Genomic DNA, 18,416 nt, shown 5'->3' with positions numbered 1-18,416 from the left:
AAGATGACTCGTGGCCAATGTAGGAGGTGTGTCCCCTCATCACAGAGTCAGGAATTCCCCCAGCCCTCCACCAAATGGAATAAAAGCAGAAGTCATCTCTTCCTCCTTACCTTGACTCTTGCAAGATCATGTGGATTGAGGACTGAACCCTGATAAAATTCCACCTGAGTAAAATGTCGTTTGAACAGAGCTTCAAGCTCCAGGTTGGGGGAGATGCTACACAGGGAGAGAAGAAATCACTATTAATTTAATGGACTTGGGGGTTTCAGCCTCCATGGGCTCCTTCCTCTCTAATTTCCACAGGGAGCCCAGGGCAGAGGCTATGACCTACAGTCGCCCTTTTGCTTGCCATAAATAAAAGACTCACACTTGAGAGAAGTAAAACCCCAGTCCAACTGAAAACCAAACCAGTACCATGGTAAAAGGAAGAGGTTCATGGGCTTTAGGAAGGCCAAGACCTCAGGGCAAATGTCTTATCTTCGGTATGAATGAAATTCCTATCTTATAAATAGGGAAGCTGGGCCGCGCCACTAGTGGGATGGCTCATTCTATGTGGACTGTGCCACAGGGTGCCCAGATCCAGTGTGATTTCTGGGTGTGTCTGGGAGAGTCTCTGGATGAGAATGGCATTTGAATCAGTGAATTCAGTAGATTGCCCTCCTTTGTGGGAGTGGGCATCATCCAGTCCTTTGAGGGTCTGAAGAGAACAATGAAGCAGAGGACAGAGGTGTTTGTCCCTTTTGCTTCTTGCCTGCCAGCTTGAACTGGGCATCTCTTGTCATTCTCCTATCCTTGGACTGGGGTTGACATTGTCTCTTTGACTCTCTGGCTTTCAGACTCAAACTGAATTACACCACCAGCTTTCCTGGGTCTCCAGCTTACTGGTGGCAGACAGTGGGACTTCCCATCCTCTGTAATCAAATAAGCCAATTCTTCCTAATAAATCTCTCTAGAGATAGATAGATAGATAGATAGATAGATAGATAGATAGATAGATGCATCAATATATAGATACCTATGTATATCTGTATTAGATATATTGATATATATGTTTCCTATTGACTCTGTTTCATTGGAGGGCCCTGACTAATACAATCAAGGATTAGCCGAAGGTTCCCCTGGGAGAGCCATCCTGCTGTTCCCTCCATCATGAACCTTATCTCTGCTTCTGTGTCTCATGGACTTCTCATCCCCCAAGGTCTGGATCAAAAAGTGTCACTCTGAGCAGCCACAGACAGACTTAATTTACTCTCATTATTGTTCTTGATTCACACACATGTATGCGACTCATCACACTTCTTGGTGCTGGGCTGTACTGATACCTTTCTCTTTGGAGGACGAGGATTAAACAAGTGACCTATTTATTCATTTGTTAATTCTGCAGAGATGAAAAAGACTGTCCATAAGATACTGTGCGAGGTACTGGGAGATGATATTTAGTTAGAACCTACTATATGCCAGGGACTGTGCTAAGACAACACTTGCCTAACATTTGTGAAGTCCATAATGATAATAATAATAATAGTTAATGTTTTCTAACATTTACTATATGGCAGACAACATTTTAAATAAATAATAGTAAAACAGTATTATAAATAAATAAATAAGTAAAATAAATACTATTTATATATTTTATTTTATTTTACTTAGAGTCTATCTCTGTCACACAGACTGGAGTGCAGTGGCAGGATCCTGGCTCACTGCAACTTCCCAGATTCAAGCAATTTTTGTGCCTCATCCGCCAGAGTAGCTGGGATTATAGGCATGTGCCACCATGCCTGGCTAATTTTTGTATTTTTAGTAGAGACAGGGCTGTGCCACCTTGACCAGGCTGGTCTTGAACTCCTGGCCTCAAGTGGTCCACCCACCTAGGCCTCCCAAAGTGCTGGGATTACAGGCGGAGCCACCATGCCTGGCCTTGATGAGTATTCATTTACATCTCAAAACAACCCTATAGGAAGGTATGTTATTAACCCAGAGCTTCAAGAGGTTAATTAACTGGGCTATGTACTATAAGTCTGACATTGATAGACGTTAGGAATACAAAGGTGAATCTTGCAATGGAAGCATTAGCAGCCAGCTTTTCTTTTTTTGAGACAGGGACTACAGTGCAGTGGTGCAATCTTGACTCACGGCAACCTCTGCCTCTCAGGCTCAAGCCATCCTCCCACCACAGCCTCCAGAGTAGCAAGGGCTACAGGCACGTGCCATGTGCCACTATGCCTGGTTAGTCTTTCTATTTTTTGTACAGATGGGGTCTCACTGTGTTGCTCAAGCTGGTCTCAAACTCCTGAGCTCAAGTGATCTGCCCACCTTGGCCTCCCAAAGTACTGGGATTACAAGCATGAGCAACCACACATTCCCAGCTTGTTTATTCAAACTAAAGCAGTGGATGAGAGAAAGTGGCTGCCTACGTGAATCTGACCAGTCTTTCAGACCCATGACAAGTCATACCTTATTCAGAAGCCTGTCCGGATAATACCATAGACTGATGCTCCTTGAAAGAGATGTCCCCAGTCACTTCTGCCACCTGATCAAAATGACTTCAGCATCCCTTGGATAACACAGGGTCGATGTTGTCTCTAATGGTTGCATGTGTGTTCATCTTGAAATGCCTAACCCATATGGGGGCACAGCCTACACCCTACACCTCTAGTGAACTTTCCAAAAACACTCAGCAGAGGATGGGCCACACAGCAGTGGCTAAGCACTGAACAGAAACTGTGGGTACCTGCTCCTGTGCTAACATAGCCTGGTCTGTTTTTTCAAAGTTTGGAAAAATCAGTGCAGAAAAGAAAAATGCTAGTGCCCCAACATGATGACAAGTCAGAAGTCTAGTATTCTGTGAGCAAATGCCAGAGGACGGCGATCCACAAAGCAGAGAGTTTGTAGGGAAGCCGACCTCAGTGGAACCTCAGAGTAGGACCGAGTGCTGGGTAGCTAGCATGTCGAGCCAACACAAACATGTTAGCTTTGTCCTGAACTTTTGCAATGTGGTACCAGGACTGGCCCCATGATAGCCCCATCTCCATAAGACAACTACAGTACCACATATGTCACCATAGTGGAGCCCCCTAATTCTCTCCATTCCTGGGGCAGACTACCTTTTACCTAAAAAGAGGATTAGGCAAAGTTGAAAACCTCAACATTGGGTAGAAGGGAGCTACCTTGGTTTCCTCCCCTGTAAAACACACAAGATAAGACCTACCTCCTAAGTGGATTATACAACCAAATATATGTTATTTTTCAGGCTGATAGCTAACACTTATTAAAGACTTACTGCATGCGTGACTCTGCTCTGCACATTTCATATGGATTAATTCATTTCGTTCTCATCACAGCCCAACTAGGTAGGAACTACTATCATCTCCATGATTTATGGATGAGGAAGCTGAGGCACAGGGAGGTTAAGTAACTTGCTCAGCCAGTAGTTGATTGAGTCAGGATTCAGATCAGGGAATCTGAGTCCAGAGTATGTATTTTTACTCTATGGAGTAAATGGGAGCCTGTATGTACAGTGACTGGCTAGGGTCCCACGCTGGGGGTTCCTAGGAGCGGCAGTTGTTATTCCTATTACCTTCTGTCCTGCTTCCTCTTAAGTTGGTGTCTTACTTGGTCACCAACTCACTTCTGCACTCCTAACGTATCCACACCATACAGCTAATCATCCCACTGCAGATACTGTGGACACGCCAGATTAAGGGGACAATGAGGATGACTTGGACCCACAATGAGCTCCCCTATTATTTCTTCCAGAGATAAACTCGGATGTGGTCCCAGAAGTGCCTCCACAGAGGCAGGCTCTGCTCTCATCATTGAACCAGTGTGTTGCTTCCCTTTCCATTGGTTCTGCAATATCTTCTCCAATGAGGCCAGCAGGGATCATGGCTTATCCAACTCTGGTCCCATCCCCAGTGCCATCTCCCCAAGACCTTCACTCGTATAGACATCCAGGGAGTCCCTTGCAGGGTGTGTGGTTGGGCAGAGGGTCTGACAGCAGTAGGAGGCTCTTACTTGTGAAGAAAAACGATCTCCACATTGACGTCATCCCGGTCCTTATGCAGAAAGTCCTTCAGGAAGTTGGAAACACTCTCCAGAGTGATGTGTCCGCAGACCACAATGTGCCTGAACAGGAGAGGCCAGTTAGATCAGGCCAGGCGCCATGACAGGACCCCACATCCCACCCCCTGGCAAGACAGCAGAAGCGAGGCAGCTGCAGGGGAAACATTCATCTCCTCCCTCCGCCTCCATAAAAGCCCAGCTCCCATCCCCGGAGGGCAGTGAGGCAAAGCAGCGGTGCTAGCAGGTGCTCAGAGACTCCTAGACAGAAAAGGCATATGGCTCCTCACCTGATGCTGCACAAAATCCTATTAAAAGCCCAACCGTTTGGCCAAGTGGTTTTATGCATTTAACAATAAGTGACATTATGCTTGCGCTTAAATGCTGCATTATCAAGTCCCTTGCAGATTCATATCTCTCCCTTTCTGCCCACAAAGCGTCCTCCGGGGAGATTTACTGTATGAGTCTTGGTTTATGACATAGAGCTTATCAGGTAATGAGATAACAAATCTTGCTGAAACGATGATTTTGTGTGTAAGAAAGCAGACTTTTATCAGGGTGGCTAATGTGCGGCCTGACACGTTATAGGCTCTGCTGGCCATAAGCAGTAAAAAGGAAATTTTGCATTTTTCCACTATAACTCCTCCGACAATGGGGGCATGTAACACTTTACAGTAAGTGAGCATTACTCAGGGCTAAATGGGGCTGGGATGCCTATAGAACGGAAGATCATGCCGGCTGGCTGTGAGTCCCCAGAGGGCTGCTTCCTTAGGGTGCCTGGGATTTCCAGGAGAGCCAAAGGAATTTACCTCAAGATGGGGAGATGCCGGGAAGGGATGAGGCTGGAATTGCTCGCCTTGTTTGAGGGTGGTTTGGACTTCCGTTTCCGGAAGTAGTGGCTCACACGGAAGACATGAGACCCTCTTCTACAATTGTTGAGACTGACAGTCCCTCCAACCGCTCTGGGCTCCTGGACCAATGTGACTTTGTTGGCCACTTATATGTGCCACATAATGCCCAGTCAGGAGTAAGCATTTGATGCAGGAGTCAGCCGCAAGACAAAAACCTGGGGACTGACTGTGGAGATAAAAACCACTGGCTTCTAGTGAAGAGACAGTATGTAGCAAGAGGCTCGACTCCTGTCCCTGTGCCCCCCAGGCTGATAGTGACAGAAGCTGAATCTCTAGCTGCACACTGAGACTTGGGCAGGTGGTGAACATGCAGCATGGTAATTTCCTGGGTAAAATTTAGAATGGCCATGTCCCTTGCACTTCATAATTGCTCTGTGCACATTCCAATAAGGCAGAAAGCTCATTGGCTGGAGGTGGCTCATAACAGGAGGCAGTGATGATGGCTTATGCAATGTTCCATTAGATGCCATTATAAGAGCCTGCCCTTTCGTTGTAATTTGGTGCTTGACTAAGTATGTGAGAATAATGCAGTAAACTCATTGGTGAAAGGATAATGATGCAGAACAAAGAGTAAATCAATAATATGCACGATGCAGTTAATAATATCACCATTATAGACTGTTATTGTTACGGTGGTGTGCTTAGCAATCAGGCACGCAGCAGCCACCAAGAGGAGGGAAGAGTGTCAATGAGCTACTTCAGAAGAGACATCTTAACATGATCACTTTGCTCTCCTGCTAGGTTGATGGAGGTCCCTTAGCCACCCATCCAAATGTTATGCCCAAAGCCCATATGACTAACCCCCTCATTAGTATATGGTGAGTAGTATGAGGCTAATATAGTGTAACACACAGTATATCAGAATACACAATATAGATTGACACTTGGATGATATGCATTTTATCATATATTTTTAAATGTTTCTTGTGGCACAATGTACATTTACATGGACAAAATACTTCAAATAAATTTGCATGTTCGGAATAAGATTTCAGACTTTGAATTTGCCAAATATGTTTGAAGTGAATGAGAAACAGAATTCCCCTACTGACCTAACTTCCTAGCAACTCACAATAGGGCTACTTTGCCATTCTAATGTCTTCTGTGCATAGACTTCCAAGATTAGGAGCAAAGCCAACGTGAATCCAATGCGTGGGTATCTCCACAGGACAGATAGGTGGTTGAGGTTGTTCTCATCACTTGGATGTGAAAGTAAGCCAGATGTGATTCCCTGCTCTGCGACCAAGGGTGTGGGCAAGGTACTTTTTCCCATTCAATGCAGGAGGAAACTGAGAGGTTAATACCACCTAGCCAGCCTCCTGTGCCAGGCATTGTAAAGTTCGAAGTTCTGTACCAGCATAAGACTGGTTATTACTCAAAGCTAGACTCAAATCAATGATAGGTCTGGGGAAATGCCTGAACATTCATTCTTCCTACCCAGGATGCAAAGAACTGAATGAACATCAGCCAGCATCCCTCCTCCTTTCCTGAAATCATTCATCCCTAGGAAAGATGTGTGAGAAGCGCAAGGGGAAAAGATGAGTTCCCCGCTCTCACCCTTGAATCAAAAGCTCAGCTGGCTGATTTATTCAGCCTTAGAAAAAGTCAGGGTTCTCTTCCTTGAAAATGTGCTGGGTACATATAAAATATATTCCAATGCAATCAATATTATCCCTTAAGCCTTTAATTAACTTTCACTTCTCTTAAGAAGTAGACAAATGTTGGCAAGAGCGAGGAGAAAAAAAGGATTGACTTTTTTCATTTGGTGCTAGCTATCCAATACCATTGTAGACAATTGAAAATATATATCTTTTAGCCACAGCGTGATTTCTGGGGTGGAGAGCTGTCTTTATCAAAAAAGGAAGAAAAAAATCTTCCTTCAACGTAATTGGTATTTTTGCTCAGAAAAAAAGCGAGATTGATTGAAAGCAGATTGCCTTTTTGCCCAAGGAGAGTTATTAGGTACATTATCATGGCAACCTTGGAGAACCCATATTGTTCCAATCTGTCCTATATCTGATTTGAAGATTTATGGTCTCCCCGTTTTGTGCCAATAATCATTTCCCTCCATTTTGTTTTCCATACAGTGAAGGTTATCAAGGAGCCCACATATTGAAAATGTTTGAATGCAGTTAGAATTGATAGATGGGGAGAAGCTGCCTCTAACTCAGCAGTCAGTATTAGGAGATTTGCTTCTGCCAGCCTGTGTCTGGGGAGGGCCCTGCAAGAGCATGAGGGATGGGTGGTGAATGGGAAACATTTATTTACCAGAAATATTTTCGAGAATTTTGAAGATTCTAGGGCCATAGTTTGGGGAAGGATATTATTGCAGGAAGAAGAGAACTAGAATTTATTGTATCCTCAATTATTAGAGATATCATCAAAAATATGCTAAGATAGAGAGCAGGGTGTGACCTCATTGGAGGCAGAGTAATGGTTGTTCACAGGGCATGATTTGAAGAATGCCCAAAAAGACCCCCATCCAAAGTTATCGCTGTTGGGTTCCATAACACCTACATATCTACCATGTGAGATTCATACTCTGATAGCCCTGTGTTAACTCAGCTCAGATACTAAATAACTAAATAGTCGTGGACAATGTAGCAACTTTGCATTTACAATTAAAAATCCAGAGCCTTTGAGGGGCCAGAGCTAGTGCCCGATTCATGAAGTTATCCTGATATCTAAGGAGATGATACATGGAAGGGCCAAGTAATCTGACCCATGGTAAGCACTATAAAAGGGTAAGTGCCATATGATATCTGTAAATTAGGATATAACCAATATAAAGTATTCTGTGGCCTATGTAATCCCACCTAATCCTTCAACAACCCCTTGTTCTCACTACCTGAGTCTCTTCAGATAATCTCTCTGAAACTCTTTCCTTAAGTCATATGCCTGGCATCCCACAGCAAGTAAAAGTGACTTGCCCAGGATGCAATCTTGGTCTCCCACTTCAATTCCCACTAAGACGAAGGTGGTGGTGGAAAGGGCAGAGGCTTGTATATCTCAGCTTCTGCTCCTTCAGGGCAAGCAGAGATGGACCCACAGAGGTCCTCCTGGATATGTGGTGGAGTGGATGTTGGAGGGATCCTCCACTGGCCAAGGGAGAGGTTTAGTCTGGGGACTGGAGTGGATAAACCATCACAGTTTTGCAAGATCACTAGAGTCTGACTGGATAGGCGGTATCATGATATTCTTAGGAAAGTCTGATTACAGGCAGAAATCACAAATCCCACTGGTCAGGAACTCTAAGCCAAACTTAACTGAAGCCATATGATTGGGGCAAGCCAAGGGGCTGCAAAGTAATGCAAATGTCCATTCTATTTTATATTTTATTTTATTTATTTTTTAGAGACAGGGTATTGCCCTGTTGCCCAGGCTGAAGTACAATGGCTCAATCATAGGTACATTATCATGGTAACCTTGGAGAACCCATATTGTTCCAATCTGTCTTGAACTCCCAGGCTCAAGTGATTCTCCTGTCTTAACTTCCTGAATAGCTGGGATTATAGGCATGCCACCACAGGTAGCTAATTTTCTGTTGGTTTTTGTAAAGATAGGGTCTTGCTCTGTTGCCCAGGCTGGTCATAAACTCCCAACCTCAAGTGATCTGCTCACCTCGGCCCCCAAAGTGCTGAGATTACAGGCACAAGCCACCGCGCCCTACCTCAAATGTCTACTTTAGACATGTCATGTACGGCTCAGGACTTCCTTACCAGCCCGGAATCTAGAAGATAACAAGAATCTTAATGATCCATTTACAATGGGGAATATTTAGGAAAGTTCAGTTGTGAGAGTAGCTAAATCTCTCCCCATCTGTGGATGTGGATCTGAACTTTTTAAGACCACCAGCAATTGTCCTGACCAGTTTCTACAGGGCCTGACTGCTCAGTTTGTGAAGATGACCAATAGACCTCAATCAATAACCATTTCTGATCTGATGAGATTTTGGTTTTAAATGCTAGGTCTGGATCTGTAAACAAATACTTATTGGACAAAGGTAACACAAACTAAACATAAGCTAACAGGTCATGGCTTAGAATAAAAGATCCACCTCAGACGCAAAAGGAAGCATCTTCGATGGCAAAATAGTATCCAACGGCACTTTCTGGAGAGGAATTACTCATCCAGTGTGAGCAAGTAGTGCCTGGTGCTGGGTCAGGGCTCCATAAATATGGGTGGGGTTAACTGAAAAGGGCAGTGCTGGTGGGTCATGGCATTGGAGGGGTAAGGATGACTTCATGAGAAGACTGTTTGATGATTATGAACACTATTGAGGGTCACCATAAATTTACCAGTTGCTTATTTCATGCGCATATCTTCACTAAATATACACGGGTGTGCTTCTCCCGCCATTTAAACATTGCCGCCTCCAGAATGAAATCTCACACATTCTCCTCAATCCCTCTACTCTTTTCTTGGTGATGGGCCAGGAAAGCCTGCATGCCCAAGTTGAGCCAGAACTTCAGTTTCAGAGCTCAATTTCACAGGTATACAGGACAACCTAGGGGGAGTGACGTAAGGCAGAAGGCAGAAGAGGACAGGAGGACACTGAATGAGGCATCCAGAGAGCCACTGAAGATGACTTTTAGGTCTATGACAAAGAATATCTACATGCTTTTCACAAGCCTCGGATACTGGTTCTTACAGCCAGTAGCCTTTGAAAAGGGAAACTGTGACCATGGGATAGTCACCAATGGGCCCCCTCCCATGTTCTTATGTTTATCTCAGCATCTGAATGAATAGCCCTTGGAAATTGTTCAATGTAGCATCTTTCTTCTCTTTGATGTGGAAACAGGTTGTAAGATGAGTGCCAGATCCAGAGCACAACACCTCCCTCAGTTTCATGCCTTCTGATTAAAGAAAGCAGCTGGTGCCAGGGAGGACACCCTCAGCTGGGAATTGGGAGATTGGGGGGGTGAGTCCTCAGTGACCTGGGGCCACTCACTAAAATGAAGAGGTCCAGGCTGACTGGGCTGCACCCACCAGACACTGATGAATCCTCGCACCGGGCTCCAGTTCTCTGTCCGACCTTAGTTCGCACCATCATCATACCTTGTCTAGACATCTGCAATCGCTTCCTAATTGATTTCCCTATTTATTCTCCCCACTGCCCCCAACCATTCCCACACTCCCTCAAAAAAGCCAAAGAGAAGGGACAGCAGCATATCCTGCTGCAATCAGGTTCTGCAAGGGTGGGGAGGCCTTAGATCTTTCTTTAGCGGAGCCTCGCTCTAGGAAGACAATGTAAAATGCACAGCTCTGGGCTGTTTATTTTTAAAGATACTATATCCATTTTTACTGGAACAAGTATAAAGAACTTAAAAAACCCAGAGCTATCCTGTCACAATAAATCAGACAGAGTAAATTGAAAATCCTATACAGCTTTCCCTGAATACATTGTGCTCACTTTGTCAAAGAGGTAGATGAAATGTGGCACATATTGATCTCGATGTCTCTGTAAAACTATAATATTTATATCAAATACATATGCTAGACTCTCTCTGTCTTTCTGCTGAGCCTTCTAATCATGCTTTCCTCGTCCTGCTCCTCCCAAAATGCATCTTACCATTGGTAGCCCCTGACATGATGGGAATGAATTTTAAGAAGTACTTCTCAAGGGAACCAGCAGCACCGTATCATACAGGAAGCAGGGTGTGGGGGGTTAGAGACCCAGCGACCCAAACTATACGGTGGTCAGCACCAAAGCTTCACATTTGCCCTGAATACATTGTGCTCACTTTGTTGACCCTCAGTTGACCTTGAACCCTCTATGTCTACATCACCACCTCTCTGTGACACTCCTGCAAGCTGGGCTTTCCTTTCCTTCTCACTTGGTAGTGCTTTTCTTGGCTACTTCGTCTTAATGCTGGTTTCCCTGATTTGGGGCATGTCCTTCAGGGCTACTGTTTCCCAGCTTTTCCCTTGAGGCTTAATACCCCCTGCCAAAAAATAAGACTAATCCAACTCCCACCTTCCCACTTCCTCCTTTACTCAATGTCTCCAAGGGACTGACTTCAGTAAAGATAGGGGAGACATCATGGGCAAATGAAGCCTAACTCCAGGCTGTGCTGCTTCATCCCTCCATCCTACCCCAGGACCTGGCTTGGAACCCCTGAAGCTTGCTGGGCTTTCAAGAATTATTTGTTAACCGATGGATTGGTTGACAAAGTATGCATCTTGGAGACTCTATCCCATGGTAAGTGAGGAAGAAAATTAACAGGTAGTTCACGGCAAACCTGTTAGACCATAGGCTATTCCACCACCCTGAATCTACCAGCATATTTCAAGTTTGTAAGGGAACTGTATACATAAAGAGAAAAATAAAAACAAAGCAAATGAGAGTGTGTATGAGTCCCACAATGCCAAACCCTGACTATCACTATTTCATGTTAAAATAATTTTTTTAAAAAAAGGAGGTTCAGCAATAAGATAATTTCCTACCCACGGACACATCTAGTACTTTGCTAATCACAAAGGAAGGAAATGCATTATCCCTCCTAGTGAGGAAGTGAATAAAGTAATCATCTTCTCCAGCTGTCAATGGAGCTCTTCTGGATGTGGCAGGCTGTGTTGCTGTTTGCCTAAATGGAGCAGAAGTCTGAGCAAATGGATCCCAACAGTGCAGCAAAGGCACCTCTAAAGCAGAGCCCCAAGGTCAGAGGACAGACAACTGGCAGCCCCAGTGGGGAATACCAGGATGTCCTACCTGGGCCAGAACTTTGCATCTTATTGCACGCAGACAGTCAGAACCTCAGCTACCCTAGAGGAATCCGTGTCTACACCTCCACCATCCCAAATCACAGTTAGACCTCCATAATTAGACTGTGGGTGAGAAATGATCACACATATTTTGTAACTTGTAGCCTACATGGAGCCTCAGTCCAAGTCTTTAAATTCTGAGAAACTCAGTGTGGGGGACATTGGTGGATTTTGCCTGTCCTGCATACACCCTCCCTTCTGTGGACAGCACCTCATTTTAATTTGGGGAATTGCTCCTCCCCAAATTAAACACAGTCTCCCAATTACATACAGTCTTGGGACCTTTAGTCACGGTTTCCTGCCCAAGTGAGGCCAATCAGTACTTTTAAATCTTGGATGAACTGACACTAATCACAGTGGTAGTTGATTCAACCTGATGACAAAACCCTATAATGACTACTCCTGAGTTTCCGCTTCCTCAATGTCAGAGCTACGCCTCTGGCTCTTTTCTGTCCTTTCTGGGATCTTGCTCTTCAGTTTTTCATTGGAATCTCTAAGGTACTCTAACCTTTAAAAAAAAAAAAAAAAAAAAAAAAAAATTTCTGCAAAAAAAAACCAAGTCAGCAAAAAAAAAAAAAAGTTTCTGTTGCCTGCAACCAGAGAATCCTAACTGGTAGACTTGTTTACCTTCACTGTGGTTTCTCACCTAATTCTCATTATTACCTAGTATGCAAGGATTATCACCACCATTTAGGTTTCTTTCTCTCCTTTCCTTTCTTTCCTTCCTTCCTCCCTGGAAGGAGAATTCTGCAGATATATTCAGTAAGCAATTCCACAGTTGCTGAACCCTCACAAACTGCACTGGTTCTTCCTATGTCTCCCTCCCCAACACTCCCACCCCTCTGCATCTTATTCATCCCATTACTTTGGACTTGGTGGCCTTTGGCCATTTTAAAATAAGTCAGGTCTTCCGTTGACCTGACTCTCCCAATGCTAGATGGTTCTCTGCTCTTACAGAGAAACCAGGGAGCTGAATGGCACTTTCTTTTTTTCAAATCAAAGTAGATTTGCCTGTCTTCACTTGATAATGCTGCTTCTATACAAGCAGAGACTGGGAGAAGACTAAGGCAGGCAAAGGTCAGCCTAACTCTTCAGGGATGAAGGTGGAATAGAGGGAGAATGAGTCCAAGCAAAGAAATGGCTCTGAATTTGGCCCAGAGAGGGTTTTGATTTGCAAAGAGAGACCCACCTGCATCCCTAACTCCCCTGGTGAATCATGTATCATGGTCCTTGAGCACATGCTGTTGGGACTGACCCTCCCATAATGACAATAAACTTGACATATCTTTGCCTTGTTCTCCAGCCACACCAAGCGTGTTGCCACAGCCAGCATAAGCTGGTAGCCATTCACTCTGTAGACCCAACATACTTGCACAGGCCCCAGCAGACCTCCAGCATCTGTTAGTCACACAGAGACTGGAAGGAGCTACAGGTTAGAAGGTGGGTGAATCACCTGAGGTCGGGAGTTCAAGACCAGCCTGACCAACATGGAGAAACCCCGTCTCTACTAAAAAATACAAAATTAGCCAGGCATGGTGGCGTACGCCTGTAATCCCAGCTACTCAGGAGGCTGAGGCAGGAGAATCACTTGAATCCGGGAGGTGGAGGTTGTGGTGAGCCAAGATTGCACCATTGCACTCCAGCCTGGGCAACAGGAGCAAAACTCCATCTCAAAAAAAAAAAAAAAAAAGAAAAGAAAAGAAAAAAGAAGGCATGATACGAGGCATGACAGGCCACAGCAGGACCTTTGTGGAGTCTGGAAAGGAGTGGACCTCGGGATCACATCAGCGGATTCCCAACCCTCCCAAATCTTTCTGCACTCCTCTTTTACTGGGTCTGCAAGCTTTTAGGTGAACAAGGCACTCTGCTGTTACCTATGCCCTCCACTGTTCCAGTGGGTATGTTCAACAATGTGAATTATCAAACGCTTTTGGGAGGCTTCCCTCTAATGTCTCTTGTTTTCATGATTATTTTACACTTCCATGATTTCAATGAATAAAATTCCTGAAAAAAGAGTATTTCACTGGGAAGATGCTCCTGCATACTCAAGCTTCTGTTTCACTGCCACTGCTTCCTTGGGTGGTACTGATTGGTCAGAATCTCAGATAAGCTCCAGGAGAGCAAGAATTACATTTTACCTACGGTACCCAGCACAGAGCTTGGCACGTGGTGGGGATTCAAATTATTGTTTGTTGATCCAATATGTTAGAATGGGAGTTTTCCTAAGGCTGTTCTATACACTAGCTGACATTTGCCTTTGGAGTCAATGGCTAAGGTCATATAAGCTCTCACTGAGATGGGCATATATCTATCTCTGAACTACTCCCATGTCCTCTTATTAGAAATGTACAAGGAGGGGAGATAGAGATTACTTTTACAGCAACTGGTACCCACATTCAGAGCAGTCCCTGTGTTCTGTGGGTGAGAGCAGGCCATTGTGATGCAACACCAGTACTGCCTGTGGAGACTGGAACCCTTGGGACAACAGAATCAGATTTCCACAACTTTCACACTGTATCAGCCTCCATAAAGTTTTAATAAAAAGAGACACTGGACTTGGCCAGTTAGGAAGTTTCCTGGTTTATTTTCATAGTATGATGACCGCAGCATGGAAGGAACCCCAAATCTACCAGGAACCATTTTGCACAGCTCTGGAAAGAAGTTCAGCAGAGTGAATGACTTGGCATGAAGACAGAAAACACGGGGCAACCTAGTCTGGGATGGCTGCACTTGTTCCTGAGATTCTGAATCTACCCGGCGAGGACTCACCCAATCAAAGGAGCCATTGATCAGAATTTTCAGCAATTATAATTTGAGAAATAATATTCAAATTATTTTTAATGGAAGAAAGAATATTTGAGAGTGAAAATCTAGGCTTGAATATGACTTTTTTTTTTTTTTAAGGTACACAGTTCATCTCCCACCTACATTTCTATTCTTGTTTTCAGAACAATAGCTGGAACATTTTGCTAAGTGTGTGGAAGGGAAGAGTGACAGCAGGAAAGGAGGGGAGCTTCATTCTATCAGTATTATCAGGAAATTGATTTAATATGCTTCCAAGTCTCTTTAAATAGAGCTTCAAGTTTGAAAGGGACTGAAGATACAGTTTAGAGGAATCCAAAACAGATGCCAAGAAAGAAGTGCCCACGTCCCATGCCCACCAAGACCCCTCTCATCAGGAAGGGATACCTAGCACAACACATCAGAAGATACGGCATCTAATGACAAGCACTTTGGGTATCTACCCCTCAGCACTGCGTTTCAGAAGTAGTCAAGAGGTCATTTTTCCAAAGTATTAGGGCAAGCTCATTTTTTGTTTTCCCTGTTCCCAAGAAGTTTAATGCTAATCAAAGCAGAATGCCTAATCAGTTCAAGATGTTCTGTCAACTTGAATTATCTATTTGTCTTCTTATTTACTGTATCTGTCTGTCTACAGTTCTTCATATCTTTGTGAAGATCAGTTATTGGGGCCTGTGTTTCCTTCTGACTAGAATCGCTACCAGATGATCCTTCCTGGTGATATGTTGATGATTTGCTAATTTATGGCTTTTAAAATCTAGGAATCCGAAGACATTGCTGAGGGGTTCAGGCTGGGGAAGTCATGCGGCTCATGCAATGAGGGCTGAATGGCTACTTGATGAGGGATCTAAGTCTGCGTAGGATGCAAAGCTTCAGTCACATTTCGACCAGAGCCATGTCTGCAATAGAGAAATCATAAATGACATTTTATAGGAAACACCCCTCATGAGAGCAGTCGGCCCCTTGCAGGTGAGGAAAAGTGAGAATGACTGTTGCCCAAGACACAAGTAAACAGGAAAGGAAAGGCCTATGGATCGGGCCAAGTCAGTATCACATGAAATCATCTCAAATCCGATTCCCAAGTGCTAGAAGCCATGCCTTCCCCGAAAGAGTCGAGAGGGAAATGGTGTGGTAGCAAGACTCTCTCAGAACCAAGAGAAGAGGTTTCAATAAGCTCTGAGATTGGACTCCCCAACCACTCACGTGGCCAAATAGTACGACGTGTAGCTCAGAACAGTTGTGGTATATTTGGAGATTTTTATGGATGTGTAGAAATGCATCTGTCCCCAGTGCCTGGTGTGCAGCAAGCCCTCAGTAAACACAAGTGGAATGGATGGACATGAAGGCATGACTCACGTTAATTCCTTTAAGTTAGGTTGGGCTACAGGGCTGCAGATTTAATGAGTCTTTGTAAAGAAATAATCCATGCTCTGGCGCAGTAGATAATTTAAAATTCCAAATCCTTTAGAAATCAGTCTAGAATCCTGCTGGACAAGACCTGAGTGTGATGGAGGAAATGGAATGGAATTCCATGTTGATACAAGACAGCCAGGCAGGAGGGAATAGTGTGTGGTCTCAGGAAGGAACAAAGGGTCTGAGTGAGAAGGAGAGCCTAATTCTGATATAAGGAAAGACATGGAGCTTAAAAAGAACCCAATAATCAGGAAGCAGGGAAGATATGCAGGATGCCCTCTCCCGATAAGTCAAGAAAGCACCTCTCAGGCAGGTTAGGGTCTGAGCGAGCAATCAGTTTTTAAGACTTCCTCTACTGGAGGTAGAAATGAAGACCTATGTTTGCAAGTGGGGCTTGCATAACCTGGATTTTAAAAGCAAGAGCGTCAGCTCCCCCAGTTTAGTGGGTAACGCAAGCTGGGTCAAGTTCATTGAACAAACGTTAGCATCTCCTCCTCTGAGGTGTCGCTTCTTTGGACTACTTTATCCAGTGTAACTAATCGCTGTTTTTCCCAGTTGCAAAATCTTAGTCTTTCTTGGTTTCGCAGCACATATTAAAAATGTGTAATTGGCATTTGCTTTAGTTGTACCCTTGCTCAGTGCTTGCAACCTCCTTGAGACTGTAAACTCTATGAGGACAGGTTCCGAGGGTAGCCTGTTCACCAGTGAACCCTGAGCACCCAACACAACCCAGCATCATGCCTGACGCATAACACAGAGAATGTCTGCCTGCTGAGTGAGTGAATGAAACGATGGAGACGGGCCACAGGAATGGACAGTGAGGCAGGTCACTAACTGTGCTGGGCTGTTTTTAGTTCTTGAAATTTTGTTCTCAACTATTGAATACTCAATCATTTCTTCTAAAGTATGCAGTCCTCTTTAAAATATGAGCATTTACAATAAAGAAGATAATGAAGTACTCTATTTTCATATTTAAATAGAAAAGCATGACAAACTGTCCCAATCTCTCTGAATGTAAGACTCTTTCCAATGTGGAGACCACATCCGAGGTTGAACGCAGACAGCCCTAACTCCCTTCAGTGGGATACAGGCTCCTGAGGGTGAATATTCCAAATCAAAGCTATGAAACAAACACACAGAATGCACTACTGCACCTCTCACTGATGAGTAAGAAACCACACCAGAGAACTGCTCTGTGCCGTGTGGCATACAAGCTAAGGAGTGAAAGGGAACAGGTGGTTCCATCTGCAAAGGTATAGAAGGCTCTGCAGGTGAGATCTGCCCAGCGGGGAATTCCAAGTTTAGCAGATCACTACAATTCTCCATGAAACTACCTTTAAAGGATGGAGCCAGAAAGGGGAAGAAAATGTTAAAATCCACAAAAAAGGCACAAATCTCACTTTGGATGTGGTTCATCTATCTGTCCTTGAGAGCCTCTCATTGCTAGAAGTGTTCAAGAAGGAATTAGAATTCTAGTCTAACCAAATGAGAAAAATAAAGGAAGAAATGGTTTCGTCTGCTCTCCATCTTTTTCCCCTCAATCCTGGGGCCAGGACCCTTAGGGGTAGTGGGTGGGCAGGAGGAGAGAGGAGACAACCCCAAAGTGAAGCTCATGCCTTTCTCTTCCTCTCCATCATGGGCACGGTGTTCTGGCTCCACTTACAGGGAAAGGTGGAGGAAGATACAAACAATAGGAGATCACTGAGTTTAGAGCAGGATGGCATCTCAAGAGATGACATGGAGAGGCAGCAGGACACAGGGAAGCAGACTGTCCAGGTTCAAACCCCAGACCTACTCTTTACTAGCTGGGTGATGTCAGGCAAGTCACTCAACCTCCCTGTTCCTCAGTTTCTTCACTCATTCCAAATGGAGATGATGGTAATACTTTTCTTACAGGATCACTGTGAGGATTCTGAAATATGCAAATATTTGTAGGTATTACTATTGCCAGAGAAGGCAGTCCTAGGGCTTTAGGCTGCACTGATCCACATTCTCATTTCAGGAAGTGTGTGGCACTCCTGTCTTTATAGGGAAATGTTCCAAGAGAAGCCACAGCATTTAAGTTTCACAGACAGCTTTTTTGAATTGGAGCAAGAGATGGGTTAGTCTGTGACAACTATTCCCCAAACCAGAATGGCGGCTCAGTAGCTTCATCCTGGGGACCTTCCTCCAAGGTAATTACACTCACTTTCCTCTCCCACCTTGGCTACTTCTAGTCTTTCATGACTCATTCCCCTCTTGTGTGTCCTCTCAGCATTTGGCTACCAGGAATCAGTAGAATAATCCAAACCCATCCCATTCTCTCTGTCCCAAACACCTGGGCCTAGGATTGCCTCAAACTTGAGTCATTCAAGTCCCAACATGAGAAACACAAGGTCTGGGTGGCTCTCCGGCTGGAGTCCCTCTAACAACGGGGTTACAGCAGATGGATTCCTCTCTGTGACTGATTATTTTCCATGGCCCTTGGCC

The 18,416-nt window shown here is 44.5% G+C and overlaps 1 protein-coding gene across 10 annotated transcripts in view; it reads right to left on the bottom strand.

Moving 5' to 3' along the window:
• KCNMA1 (potassium calcium-activated channel subfamily M alpha 1) overlaps window positions 1-18,416 on the bottom strand; it is a 762,160-nt gene that overhangs the window by 211,114 nt on the left and 532,630 nt on the right. For all 10 annotated transcript variants that reach the window (XM_038010350.2, XM_007962879.3, XM_038010343.2 and 7 more), the window contains exons 10-11: window positions 4,015-4,125; window positions 111-216 (exon numbers count right to left, since the gene is read on the bottom strand). In XM_038010350.2, coding sequence (XP_037866278.1) covers window positions 111-216; window positions 4,015-4,125 — 217 coding nt within the window. The remainder of the gene's footprint in view (window positions 1-110; window positions 217-4,014; window positions 4,126-18,416) is intronic.

Source organism: Chlorocebus sabaeus, chromosome 9 (genome assembly GCF_047675955.1).
Source record: "Chlorocebus sabaeus isolate Y175 chromosome 9, mChlSab1.0.hap1, whole genome shotgun sequence".
Lineage (NCBI taxonomy): Eukaryota > Metazoa > Chordata > Mammalia > Primates > Cercopithecidae > Chlorocebus > Chlorocebus sabaeus.
This window is presented reverse-complemented; position numbering and strand designations above follow the sequence as displayed.